The sequence below is a fragment of the Mus caroli genome, unplaced genomic scaffold (assembly GCF_978045245.1).
Source record: "Mus caroli unplaced genomic scaffold, Mus_caroli_1 scaffold_11, whole genome shotgun sequence".
Lineage (NCBI taxonomy): Eukaryota > Metazoa > Chordata > Mammalia > Rodentia > Muridae > Mus > Mus caroli.
The window spans coordinates 97,649,775-97,664,562 of NW_028227266.1; the positions used below are offsets into that span (position 1 = coordinate 97,649,775).

General features: G+C 42.4%; 1 protein-coding gene across 1 annotated transcript; it reads left to right on the top strand.

Annotated features, from left to right (window-relative positions):
• Positions 1-14,071: 14,071 nt before the first annotated feature.
• Positions 14,072-14,788, top strand: LOC147002130 (proline-rich protein 23A3-like). Its single transcript, XM_085828322.1, has one exon. It carries the CDS (start codon positions 14,072-14,074, stop codon positions 14,786-14,788), a length of 717 nt encoding a protein of 238 aa, XP_085684448.1.

Below are 14,788 nucleotides of genomic sequence, written 5' to 3' on the forward strand. Positions count from 1 at the left end.
TCCTATATTTGTAATTCTTACACTAACACAAATACAACTCCCTGGCACATGTAGAAAACTCTCCCTTTAGAAGGTTTGCAGCTTGTCCCTCTAAAAGAATACAGACCTAACCCTGGAGCAGTTCCACAGTTGCTCATCCACAGTTTAACACTTGGTAAATGTTCAGCTCCTCATAAGAATGGGAATCTCAGCCACCACATCTTTTATTCTCAGCACAACAAATACCTTACAATGTCAGCCAGTTAGCTGACCACTGAATTTACTTTCCCTTTCTGGTCCCTCATTGGGGCAGATGTTGGGTATAAAAGCTAACCATGCTATCAGCCACTTGGGAACTTTACATGCGTACCAACCTGCCAGTCAAGATATGCCCTCTAGAGTAATAGTGCTTAGAAGGCTAAGTGGATAAACAGCTGATTTCATATTGCCTTTGAGACTTTTGCCACAGAGAGGAATTCATGCATTGAGTACATGTAAATTTGATCAAAATCAATGGCTAGGAAATCATAGGTCCTCGAGTAGAACCTAATACTGCTTGGTATTAGGTTTATTGGTAAATGGGCATATTTATACATATGTATTTAAACTTATAGACTAGTGCTACCTTCAGCCTTGGCTAGGAAAGCTTCTCTCTACTATGGTTAGAGTTAATACAAAAACCCACAAGTGTTAAAAGTGCTAAGAACAAGTGGCTACTGAGTGTTCAGCCCTAATGGCACATCTGTATACACTGCTCCCCCAACACACACTGGGATAAAAGCCTAGAGAACATCACAGAAGAGAGGGTGGAAAGACAGTAAAAACCAGGAGGAGGGGGAGAGGAGGAGGGTTATAAAATGCTGAGTTAATACATCTGACGTGGCCATTGCACTCATGAACTCATCGTAGCTATTGCTACCTGCACAAGATCAAGCCAATGAGATCGGTCTCCATTACAACAGACAGCATCAAATGAACTCCGTGGGTTATAAGAAGGAAGGGAAAGGGGAGGATGAGAGGCGTAAAGTAAGAAAGGGGACATGTTAGAGGTGCTGGGGATAACAAGGAAGAGTGAGAGGTGAACAAGATACTTTGTTTATATGAGTGAAATTGTCAATGAATAACTAAACAACACTCTGTTAAAATGAATAACAAAATAAGAAAACTCCGGCGAATGGTGTTGTGGTTGCATTAAAAGCTTTGAGGAGGAGGGTTTTTAACTTACTCTGGGCTCATGGGAGGCCTAGCTTCAGGCAAACTAGTCTTCTCTGGGGAGACTACACTATACCCAGGACTAACTTTCTTGCTGGGGACAATAATCCAGAGACTTTAAGCTCTTAATCAAAAGTCAAAACCACATAGAAAGCATTAGAAGTGAAAAATAGGAGAGAGGAGAAGCAGTCTTTCAGGTGATAGAGAAAGTATCCATTATAAACATCGCCAATAGATGTGATTTGGTGGAGGCCATAAAAGAGAAAAAGATTCCATGGGCATATCAAACCTCTGTGAAGCTTCTAACCATTTAATGCATAAAACACTGGAATATAACAGTAATGAAGACATTTAACAACAAATTAGGGGAAAGTTAAAAATGGAAATACTGGAGACCTGGGGAAATCAACCTACAACCTATGAGATAAGTCAGAAATATGAAATTGAGCTAGGGCCAATGGAGAGCAAGAGCTGTTTTAGCAGATGCTTATGGGCAGTGAGCGTATGGGCTTCAAAAGGGAGGGGCAGCATTATCACAGAGAGAAGCAAGGCGAGTTCTCAAATGTGATGATAAAAAAATAAATAAATCATAGAGACTGAAGAGGCAGCCGGGTTGGCAGAGTGTACTACTCTGTCATGCACAAAGCCCTGGATCCAATCACCAGTACAATACAAACTACACAAGGTGCCTCATGTCTGTAATTCCAGTGCTTGGGAGGTTGGAAAAGGAGATACAGAAGCTCAAGGGCATCCTCTGATACAAATCGAGATCGAGACCAGGCTAGGATATATGAGACACACACTCACACACACACACACACACACACACACACAAACTTATTCAGTAGCCCATATCTATTAAGCTCCATCGGTACACACTTCTGAAATCTGGTATTCAGCCGGGAACAGATAAGTTAAAAATCACTATGCTCACAAATGACAACAGCTCTTCTGAGAGTGACACGGGCTCAGAGGGAGCACTGGAAGTGGAGTGGTGTGAGGTCACATTTTCCTAGATATATTTTGAAGATGGGGAAACAGGATTTCTTGGTGTAAAAGATGACAGGGAGCCCATAATGACACAGAAGCTAAGCTTTAAGGTTTGGGAGCAGAGCATCCGCACAAAATGATAGAACAGTTCCATGAATAGATTGGAAAGAGTTTGGGGGATTTTTTTTTTATTTAAAAAGAATTAATGAGATCAATTGGGAGCATGTGTAACTTGAGGCGCATGCTCCATACCCAACCATGGGTATTGACCAAAATGTGATCCGCAAAAATGAGATTTGGTTTGAATGCAATTGGTACAAAACGGATATAAAAACCTATTTTAGAATAATAATCATATTTTGAAATCATCTGCAGTGATAACTATTTAGAAGAACAAAAGCTACAGGAAATCAAAGAACTGGCTGGGGGAGTAGGGGTACTGAAAAGAAGGCAGAGGTTGCACCAGGAAAGAACACCTAAAAGTAACAGGGCATGGAAGACAACACAGCCCCAGTGTGAACACCTGAAGGCAAAGAGAAAGATTCAGAGGAAGCAGCTTCAACAGGAGGGAAAGATGAAGGTGAAAAGGTTAGAGGTGCATAAGCTCTCTGGCTAGGACTCCAGGATGCCAAATGAAAGTATCAGGGATGGAGAGGGGAACTGATGGAGGGGAGAGCATTTATATAAAGTCTGAAATTTTTAATCAAGGAAAAGAGGAGTGATCAGAGTCCTACCAGGAACAAAGATAAAAGGATGATGATATTACTAATGGACCTTTCTTTTTGACTGAAGTTCCCATACTGACTTTAGCATTAGACTCATGGAAAGTGGGTGGGTTACTGTTGCTCCACACTCTTTTATACTCTTAATTTAACAATAATTTTTTTTCTCCTATAAACCAAACTAGTATGGAATGTTCAGTCCCCATAGAATTTGCCTCATTGTGTATGGAAATGTGTAAAGTTTAAGCCTATGCAATAATTTTGTTTCTGAAATATTTAACATAAAGACACCATGGGGTATATCTTACAGGTGCACATGATCACAACATGAAAATGACACAGACACAGCAAGGTCTGTCAGGTGATGTTGAAGTAGACACTTGGAAAGCTGACATGATATACTGGATGAAGGAATGGTTTGGGCCTGGTGGTGGTGGCACACGCCCCTGGTCCCAAAACCTGAGAAGCAGAGGCAGGCAGATCTCTGAGTTCAAAGAAAGTCTGGTCTCCAGGTTTAGTTCCAGAGCACCCAAGGCTCCACACAATGAAATGCTGTATTGAAATAGATAAATAAATAAACAAACAAACTAACTAAAGACAAGAGAAGAACGTAAAGTCAGTTATGTTGGATGGTGTTTAGCTAAGTCAGACTCGTGAAGGAACGTTCCCCTGAAGCAGATGGAGGAGAAAGGATGTTCTGTTAAAGCAAGCAGGTGAAAGAACACGTGATGGAGGATTCTTCGTTAACTGCATGTATGTATTGGTATGCCTTACATTGGATAGTTGAGCTCAGTTAATTGGGACTTCATAGAGAGAAACACATCAAAAAACTCTGGCGATATGCTACAGTTTCTTGCCACATCTACAGGCTTAGGCTGATTGGCAGAGTGATCTCAGTTGAGACAGATTTATCTGTTGAGGCAAGAAACAGGCTAAGGCAAGGCAAGAGTTGGGCTTAAGACAAAACCTGTGGAGGACCCCAGATGTTTGAAGGGAGTATAAAAAGGACTGGACTGGTTAGACAGAGAAAGAGGCTGAGCTTGGCTTGCTTGCATAGGAAAACACTTGCTGGTGCCTCCTCTTCCCTGATCTTCACTCTGTCTTGAGAGGCACAGTTTCTGACATACCTGCTGGTCAAATCCATCCTGCTTGGCTGTTCCTACTAGATCCTGCCACCTGATGCTATCCTGTCTCTACTAAACTGAACTGAGGGTGTATCTGAGAAGTGTTTGCCAGTAGGTCAAGCTTCTGCTGACGACCTCTGGACTCAACTACCAATTTCCAGACAACACAAATGGCAGTTGCTCCAAAGAACCATTTCTAAACATGTCCATTTCCCCAGTATCCTGCCTTTTCTACTACCTCTGGTGGATAGTTGCTAAAAAAGAGGTTAAAGTATTTAAGAACCATCATTAAAATAGGCATCGAAATAAATAAAGTTAGAGCAAAAAAGTGTGTGTGAGAGAGAAGAATGAATTGATATTTCACTTTTCCTCTTTCTCCATCTTCTTTTACAGAATTCACACCAACCACCTAATAATCCTGCTATAGGGGATCACAGCAAAAGTGAGAGACTACATAATGTTGTATATAATGGCCTTTAGTAGGAAAAGTTAAAGTTTTCAATAAAGTGGGATAGGACACTTGATTTGTTCTTCATATGAAAGAAACTGAAATGGATCACTGTCCATGTTTTCAAACTAAACGTTTAGGTCCGGTACATTTAAAAAGCTTAAGTGTTAAGTGTACTGACTGTGGTGCTTTTACCTGTAATTTCAGGGTAAGGCAGAAGGAGAGGTTAAAACACAATCTCAACTACAGAGCAAGTTCAAGGCCAGCCTGGACTCCAGGGGACCCTAGAAAAATGGAGGGGAGGAAAAACAAAGACAGGAGACACCATATATACCAGCAGATGGATAGGTGTTCAGAAACCCAGCTCACTAAGAGAAATAAGAAGGGGACTTCTTGAAGCTTCATGAAAACTACAACAGGCTATGGCTTTGCGGTGTCCCTAGGGCATGGGTAGGGGCCAATCAGTGGGAGACAGGTGGGAGTCTTGAGGCTGAATTCTCCTCAAGCTTGCCAGGGCCACCTTCAACTGCAAACAGATGTGGGGGACAGGGACCCTTTCAGTGAAGCTCTAGTGACCCCTGGCAGTGTCTCTTGACTAGGCCCCAATCTCCCAGCTAAAGTTTGTGGAGCTGCAGAGGTGGACCTGTTTTAGGGAAAGCAAGAAGTTTAAGCAAAACATGTTTTTGTACCCAGTGGACACCCTTGAAATAATGTAATAATTAGCAGTCCTCTGCTTCTGAAATAACTTTTGTCAGTTAGGTGAACCAAGCACAACTTTAAAGGAGTTTGTCATTTCTTGCATGGGAAATTCTCTACTTTATAAAGGATGGAGGGAAGAAGAGTCACCCAATAACTGCCATGCTTAGTTGAGAATGTCTCAGTCCATCCTGAAAAAGAATCTATAAATACCAGCAAATATGTGTATCCATGAAGTTTACTTCCTGATAGATTCCTGGCTTGGTGATCCGGAGTGCTTCTCATTGGCAACCACATTAGTCGATTGAAAGGAATTACACTTTTTAACAATTTAAACTATTTTAAATTGGCATCTCTAATTCTGATGTGGAGCTAGCAGACTAAGTGTTCGTTCTTAGGGATCCCATGTATGAAGAACAATGGATCTTGTTCAGTATGCTTATACCCATTTTCTCTGGTACAATTAATTTGCAGTCTGCTGCCCTCTGTCATCTCTTATAACACTGAGATATGGGCAGGTTTTGGGCCAGATCATATCTTCTGTCTAATCAGAGAGTGTGGGATCTCCTGGGTCTAGGGTAATCAGGGACATAAGGGGCCCAATTTTTAAGGCCACCCACTGGGATATCTTGTTGACCTCTGGGACACAGTTTAGACCTTGATTCTATGATCAGAAGGTCACTCTCGCTATAAATAGCCCCACAGATATGAGCATTAGCAAAGGCACACCAACTATCTGTGTCCCTTGTCTTTCCTCAGCTCTAATGCCTTGGTCAGAGCTGCCAGTTCAATTTTGTGGGCTGATGTTCCTGCCAGGAGTGACTCTGCACATATACTCTCGGTGTTTGTGAACATTGCTGCCCCAGCATACCTCTGTCCATCCTGAATGAGGCTGTTGCCACTGGAGAACCACATTACCTTTACATACATCTGAGCAGTCCTGCAGAGGCCCTTTGGGGACAGGACCCCAAGTTGAGTAAGCATACCAGAGCCTAGGGAAGTCACCTGTACTTGGCACAGTAAGGTCTTCTTAGCAGAGTCACAATAGTCTGAGATTTTTCAGGGCCTAAGTGGTCCTGGGTTTTTGTTTTGTTTCTGTTGCCACCAGGAAGTCATTTATAGACTGATGAAGAGACTTTATCATTAGGTTTTAGCAAGACAGAATGTTGAACTTTGTTCTGAACAAAAAGCTGGTAGTTTTCCCTTTTGCTTTCATGGTTACCCTGAGCTTAGTAAGGGGGCACTTTTGATCTTTAGGTCCACCTTATCTCTTTCTTCTATGTTTTAGGCATTTCTTGTTGGGAGCAACCTTGCTTGAGCGTTAACTGCCTTGTCAGCCATAAGTGCTTACTGGCACAAAGTCCTGGCCTCTGTGGGAAAGTACTACCCCAGTTGAGAACAAATAGGTATAGATCTTGAGGACAGGTACCTAGCAACCCATTCTGTTCTCTTCTTTCTGCTGAACTTTTTACCCAGCCAATATCCTGTTCTTGGGAATAGGTGCATTCCCCAGAGACAAAGCGACACTACTTCACCCCCTCTCCTTACCCCATATCCTGCTTGTATGAGCATATAACCTGGGTGGGAACAATAAAAATTTGTCAGCTTGATCAGACCTCCTGACTTCCTGTCTGTTCTTTGAATATCTTGTCCCCCCATTCTCTTCCAGGTGATCCCCCGTCCCTGTCAACCGTCTCGTGGGTCAGCACAATCTCTTATGGTCTTCTGGTTTGGTATTGGCTGCCAACAGGATCTTTGCCAGGTCTCGAGTCTGTTGCTTCTGTCCTCTCTTCTGCTCTGTAGTCTCTCTTCTATTAATACTCTCCCTGACACTGTCACTAAGTCCCTGAGACTCTTTTCTTCTAATCTTTCAGACCTCTGGAACTTTATCTTAATATCTGGTGCTGCCTGGTTAGTTAAAGCTAGAACAACTGCTGCCTTTGCACCTGGTGATTCAGGGTCCATGGGGGTGGGGGTGTTGTCGAATTGTCTCCAAGACCCTCTCTAAAAAATGCTGCAGGACTTTCATTTTCTCCTTGTCTAATGGCATATACTCTAGCGAAATTTGTGGGCCATCTTGCAGTCACATTGAGACTTGCCAGCAGAAACTGATGGTAGAACAAGAGGCTCTTCTTAGATTCAGAGGGGTTAAAATCCCAGTCTGGGCAAGTAGCTTGAGTACTAGTGGGCTATCCTGTAGGGCCAGAACCCTGCTTCCTAGCTTCTTTTTTGATCTTTTCCCTCTCCTCTGTAGTAAAGAGGACTTATAAAATTGTTGGCCATCATTCCAAGTGGGCTGGTGAGTGAAGAGGACTGTCTGTAAGAGATTGATTAGATCTCTAGGGTTGTCTGAAACCAGAGAATTCTCAGTGCTCCAACTATAAAGATCACTGTTGACAAAGTGCCAGTCGTGATAGGGTTGATTCCCTTGGTCATTGTCTGACCCTGCTATGCCCAAGTGCAGTATTACAGACTGTGGCTCAGGGGGCATTCCCCATCTGCTCTAGGTCCCTGCATCAGTACCCACTCCCACTGCCTGTAATGGTGCTGCCTGATGCCCAGTTGCCAATGGCAGCTAGAGTTCTATCTGAAGGGTTAAGCAAGGATCGGGTGGAACAATTACATTTTCCTCTGTCCCTCTTGGAGAAACAGGTAAAGGGGTGGTAAGGAAGGGGATGAATGATCTAGCCTCTCTTCCTTCATATCCTTGATCTTCTTCATAGTCAAGACAAGAACTTCTGCTGGTTGTCTGGGGAGAAAAGATTTAAGCCAAGAGGGAGGGTTATCTAGGACATGTTAACAAACCACCACATAAGTTATTTGACCTGGGTGCTGAGAGCCCCTTAGTCCAGAGAGGGTAGTGGTGGGGACACAGAGATTTTCTAAATCTCTAACTGTACTGAAATGCTGATGATAACTTGTAAAATATTCGAAAAACTTTCTTGCCCTTTCCTAGGGTAAAAAGCTGTTGGGTTAGGCAATTGACACCTTACATCAGGGGATTAAGTAATGTGGCCTTTGTTGTATCTCAGCAGGAACTGGGCAGCTCTAACTTTCAGCCTCCCAGTAAGAAAACACAGGAAGATAAAGGAAAACTGAGAAAAGTGATTACAGTGTTTATTACTAAGTTGTAAAAAGTTTCCTATGAAAGCTGTCTAATGGGAAAAGCAGAGACATTCTAAGTGGGGAAAGGGAAAAATACAACCAAAGTAAAATTTCCTCTAGACAAAAAGAAAAGGAAAATTTTCTCTTCTATTCTCTTTGATCTCAATACTTACACATCTTTCAGAATATATAATTAACTATTGCAAAGTTGATCACAAGTTCACACAAAAAATCAAATCATAAATTGAAATAGAAGTTTACAACAAAGAGTGTTTATATGCACATCCATTAGGAGTAATTATCTGCCTAAACATCCATTACCTGTCAAAAGCCCAAGGTTCACTGAAGATTTAAAACCAGAACTAAGTTATCAGTGAAGTTTTGTATAGATAAACTCAGTCAATATTTTGGCTTCTATCCTAGCACCCATAATAAACCATTATATCTCCTTTTAGCACCTTTGGTTAATTGTTTTACAACCTCTTGGAATGTGCTCTGAGTAGGAGTAAGTCTTGGTAAGATTTAAGATTAATTAACTGTTGACACTTGAGAGACTGGCAGAGTTCTCATTGCAGCTTTGACTATCAGAAAAAGACTTAATAGCAGTTCCTAATACAAAAGTCCCTTTTAAGTCTCTATAAAAGAGCATAAAAATCACAGGTATAATTTTAGGAATTCTTATAGGGTCATGATTAAGACTTAAGAAGTCTTAATCTATTTGTCTATATAGCATCACTACAAGACAGTACATCTTTGTGGATCTGTAGAGATACTCTCCAAAGGGGTGTGTTATTAGTTAGTGAATGTTATATATGTTTAATAATAGCAAGAAAAGCATATTAATAGCAAGAATCTATCCTAAAATGAATCCCTTACAGCCATGCATAATAACCCATTGCAGATCATAGAATAATCTGAAGCAGGCCATCTCAGGAAGATCACCTGCTATATTACCTTATCCCATTATGTCTCCTGACACCTGGGTGGCCAAACATGGAATTAAAAATGATCTTTTCAATACCTTGGACCAATTTCAAATCAAGGGATCCTTCTGGGGGCCAGCTGGTAAAGTGGGCTTTTCAGACATGCAGAATCTGGTTAGTTTACCTTTCTGAATAATGACCAAGAGATTCTCCCCCACTTCCTTTAACACCCTTAAAATGACTAAGAAGCAACCCCAAAAGGGTTTAAGGTGTCTGTCCCATGTTCATGTGCCTGTCAAAGTCACTTTGTAACAACAACATCAAAACACACACACAAACACACACACACAAATGCAAGGCAGAGACACACAAACATAACCTTCACTCTCTACTGAGCACAGACAAGAAACAACCAGAAAGTAATACTCATGAAAAAGACCTCACTATAAATAACACCAAAGCACAAATTCAACCTTCTCTCTCTATCAGGAAGAAATGAGAAATCACAGAAAGTGGTGCACACCCACAAGAAAAGAACAATATTGATGGGTGTCTCTCAGCTCCCCTGAGCACAGGCCCACCCCAGACTGAAAATCAGGACATCTCCTGGCCTAACCACAGCCACGGCTTCTAGACACATTTGTCCTAACCAAAAACCAGCCACGGAAACCAATTCCAGGCCTTGTTCCCAAAAGGATGGGATCATTTAGAATCAGTGAACAGAAAAAGGCACAATCAGAAACAAAAACCAATCAAAACCAGAAAAAAGATACAGCCTGCAGTAACAAGAACCAACCAGAAGGTGGCACACACAGACAACGATGTGGTTGCTGTCCCTCAGAATCTGTGAACAGAGACTGCCAGCAACAAAAACAAAAACCAGAAAATGATACAGTAACAAGAACCAGAATGAGACAGTCACACACACATGATAACCCTCAGTACTGCACAAATGTTTGCTAAAACCTGGAAATATCACCATAGCAACATAAGTCATTTATCTTTACACAAGTTTTCATTATGCTTTGTAGATCTCACAAAAAGGTTCTAACATTCAGACAAATTAGCCTCCACACAAATCACAAGCTTTTGCCACTCTCAAGACCTTAACTGCTCAGACCACATAGAAAACTTCTGACACTCCAATTCCTCACCAAGGTTTAAACCTAGAGGAATTACCATGGCAACTGACACCACCAAGTTCTACCCAAATAAATCATCTGAGCATGGCTGAAAGACTTACCACATTTGCCTCTACACAAGCTTGCTTCCATTCCACTCTGCAGATGTAACACAGAAAGCTAAGGCCAATTCAGTCCTCAGACAGCCAAGAAGCAGGAAGTTTAACACAGTGTTACAAACATAAAAACACAAATACCTAGACTAGTTTTGCTGTCATCAAGGACCTCCACATTGATATTCATGAGAGTCATGAGGACTATCCAGACCAACACACCAAAATATAGTGACAGGGAAATGTTAGTGATCCCAACAAAACAAGAGACAGAAGCCAGACTTATGCAAACTCACATCAGGTATTTTATTATATTTGTGATAGCTTGGGTGCCCCCAATGCACCACCATCGTGCAGGATGGTTTTGGTAAGTGTGGGGGGAGGAGGGGAATGAATATCTGTCAAGGTAAGGGTTTATATTATGCAGCAAGCCGGAAATACTTGTGCAAGCATTAAATTGGAAAGCTACAGTGGACTTTAAGATGCTCTGAGTCATACCATAACCTTGATTTCTACTCCGCGTTCCATAGGTAGAGGATAGGAAAAAGGTGGGCTTGAAACTTAGGGGCACAAATTTATTGGCAGAATAAAATTGAGGCACTGGTCTTGTTGATCATGTTGCTGGAGCTAGGCTCAGGATTTGTTCAGAGCAACATGGAAACTAATGATAGGTACCAGAATGTTAATTTACTTGAGTTTAAACTTAGGTCAGGTTCTATAAAATGGAATCTAAACTTAATAGATTTGGCCTCTCATCTGAAGAATGGTTCTCCACCTATGGCTCTCAACCTTCTGTGGTATTGTATGACTCTTGTCACATGATCTCCTATCACATATCCTGGATATCAGATATTTATATTACAATAAAAACAGTAGCAAAATTATCTTATGAAGAAACAATGAAAATACTTTTATGTCTGAGGAGGCTGTGAGTTACCACAAATGAGGAACTGTGTTAATGGGACCCAGCATTAGGAAGGATGAGAACCACTACCTTCAAAGGACTTACTAACTTTGCAGCATTCATATGACTTTTAGCCACCTGTGGATCCGGGTCTGGACACTCTGACACACTCTTCTCTCCAAGGTCTTGCATGCCTACAGGGCATATGAACTGACAAAGACATACTAACAGGCACATAAACAAATACATATATGGTTTTATTTGTAAAGAAATGAGAAAATGAGAAGTTAAAAGGTTTTGACACAGACAGGAATGGTGGCTGTTGTTGCTTATCAGCTTGTCTCCCTGTGGGATTGACAAACACAAAATGGATGTGGTACACCAGTGTGGGATGTTTCATGATTGAATCATTTGAAATGGTAAAACCCTCCCTGAATCCAGTTCTTTAGAGGTGGAACTATCTTGGCATAAGTAATCTAGCCCTTGGCAGAAGAAGAGAAGTCACCCAGAATTTCCAGGTTATACTCAGCTATATTGTATGTTTTAGGCCACCTGGGTTGGTTACATGACATACTTTCAGCAAAAGAAATAAGAAAAGTATTTTCAAAGTCCTAAAAGTAGAGTGGGACATAATTAGGAAAACAAACAGAGCCAGCAAAGAGGACAGGGCAATGGGGCATGAGGAATACCAAGGTCTATGTTACACACATCTGAGAATGACATCAAGAAACTAAAGGAGAAGAGAACAAATGCAGGGGAGTCCTTTGGGAGATATTTTCCAAAATCTTTACTCAGTAGGGCCGACAGAACCATCACAGGACTGTCGTCCTGTCACTGAACATAATTTGCCAAAGGATGTCAAAATATTCTTGCAGTAATTGCATTGATCTAACAATTAAATGGTTAGAAAACTCAATGAAGACACAAATGAAAAAGTATGGTAAACTCACACATCATAGCTCAGGGCTACAGAGCAAGTACATTAGTCACCAGACTACCTTAGCCCAGGACTCTTAAATATAGTCAATAAATAAATAAATAGTAGACATAGCAAAAAAAAACAAGCTATGCTGCCTCCTTGAGCTGAAGAGTTTGTCTAGTATGTGAGAGGATGAGTTCTAACAGGGGAGTGAAGGGACAGAGGAAAGAGAGAGACCCCAGAAAACAATTTCAAGTCTCAGATACATACAAATGCTGAAAAATGCCACTTAGAAATCAAGCAGACCTGAGTTTATCATTTTCAACACAAACATAGGATTTCATTCTGAAAGTTTTTCTCATTCTGAATGGCATGTGGGGATGAACTAATGTTCTCAGACATAATTCAATCAGGCCAGGATACCCTTGAGGTCACTGTGTATCCACACTGGCCTAATTGTCACTTTGTAGCAGGCTGGCCTTGAACTCATAATAGTACTGTTATGGGCTCCCAAACTCTGGGGTTGTGGATGTTCTAAACTATTCACAGGAATACTTTTTTGATGTTTCTGGGGATGCAATCCATTGAGCTCCAGCACTCTAGGAAAATACTCAATCACCCATGTATTTTCCCAGACCAATTATCTCCTTCAGGATAATACAAATTTGAGGTCGATTTTCTAATGGGAAAATAGTCACATAAAAATAACTTAGTTGCCGGGCACTGATGGCACAGGCCTTTAAACCCAGCACTTGGGATTACAGAGGGAGTTCCACGAGAGTCAGGGATACACAGAGAAACCCTGTCCCAACCCACCCACAACCAAATAAGTAAGTAAGTAAGTAAGTAAGTAAGTAAGTAAATAAAATTTGTTACTCGCTTTAAATACCAAGCTTTACCTCCAAGGAACAACAGAAGTTTCATTTTGGTAATTTACGTTTTATTTCATAAATAAAGAGAATTTCTTGGTGGCGATGGGACAAAGAGGTGAGAAAATCCTGATCGGGTGGTAAAATAATGATGCAACAAATAAAGGCAATACAAACCAAAGGGACCTCCAAGGACTGATTCTTTCTCTAAACCAAGAATGGCCAAAATTCCCCTGCCTCACCACCCTACGTGCCTCCAGAAACACACAATCACACACACACACACACACACATACAGAGAGAGGGGGGGGTTCAAAATAGGAGTGGGAGAAAGAATTCATGACAAAAGGGCATGAAATTAATTTTTGCGTGTGATGCCACAAATAAAGGAAAATAAATAAAATAACTGATAGCCTTGTTTTGAACCTGGGAAAGCCCAACACTCATTCCCCTGCCAACACCTCTTCCCCTCCCCTCCCCCAGCATACCTGGTCACTAGGCCCCGCCTTTACTGGGCAGAGCTTTCTTTTTTTTTTTTTTTTTTTTTTTTTTTTTTTGGTTTTTCGAGACAGGGTTTCTCTGTTTAGCCCTGGCTGTCCTGGAACTCACTTTGTAGACCAGGCTGGCCTCGAACTCAGAAATCCGCCTACCTCTGCCTCCCGAGTGCTGGGATTAAAGGCGTGCGCCACCACGCCCGGCTAGGGGCAGAGCTTTCTTAGAAGCCAGACAGACACATATAAAAAACTCAAATCCTTTCCCAGTCAACACTTCTGATCAGCTAGTCCTTCTGATCACACCTGCTCTCTCCCAGAGTGCCCAGAGTCTCCTGTAAAAGCCTCCAGACAACAGTTGTACCTGCAAGAAGTACAGCTCTCAGGACCACCATTTGCATCACACCTTTTTGGGCACGAGCTACCAACTGCCCACATCACCCAACATTGTGGATATGAAGCCCTGCAGCACCAGCACTGACCCTGAACCCAGTTGTGCCGAGTGCCCTCGACTCCACCTAGACCAGCCTGCTCAACACGACCTGGAAATACCTATGGAGACTACCAGCGACGAGTTCACCTCCGAGATATTCCTGGCCTCTGGCTCTGTCCTGCAGCTGCCCCTGGATGACTTCAACATGCACATTGAGCCCCGGCCCAACTCGATCCTGCAATTGTCGCTCCCAGGACACACCAACCTCATGGTTCCCGAGGGCCTCCAGGACTGCACGTGGCCAGGCCAACCTGAGTTCTCCCGTTCCCGCCCGCTTGCATCCCCTCTCCTGAACATGCCCCGGGACCTCATAGTCATCCAGCCAGAATCCTTCAGTGCTTCGGTAAGAGATAGCGAGGGCTTGGAATATGCCTCTCCCTCAGGGATGCCATGGATGAACGCTCCAGATGGCCTGGACCCAGAACTTGATCTCTCATTTTCTTCATTAGATGGCGGGAGTCCTTCAGCCTCTCCTGGTTCAGAGAGTGTTGCTTCGGGGTCCACCTGGAGCCTCCAAAGTAGCATGCTGGAGCAGCTTCCAAACTCACCACTGCAACCTCTCCCTCCATCTCCTCCTCCCAGCCACCAAGAACAGAGCCCTCTGAGTCCCGCGAGCCCTCTGAGTCCCCCCAGACCTAATCGCCCTCCATGCAAGGCCAGGAGACGCCTCCTCTTCTAG

Excerpts from the sequence above, each read along its gene's own strand:
- LOC147002130 (XM_085828322.1), top strand. The coding sequence starts at position 14,072 with ATGAAGCCCTGCAGCACCAGCACTGACCCTGAACCCAGTTGTGCCGAG.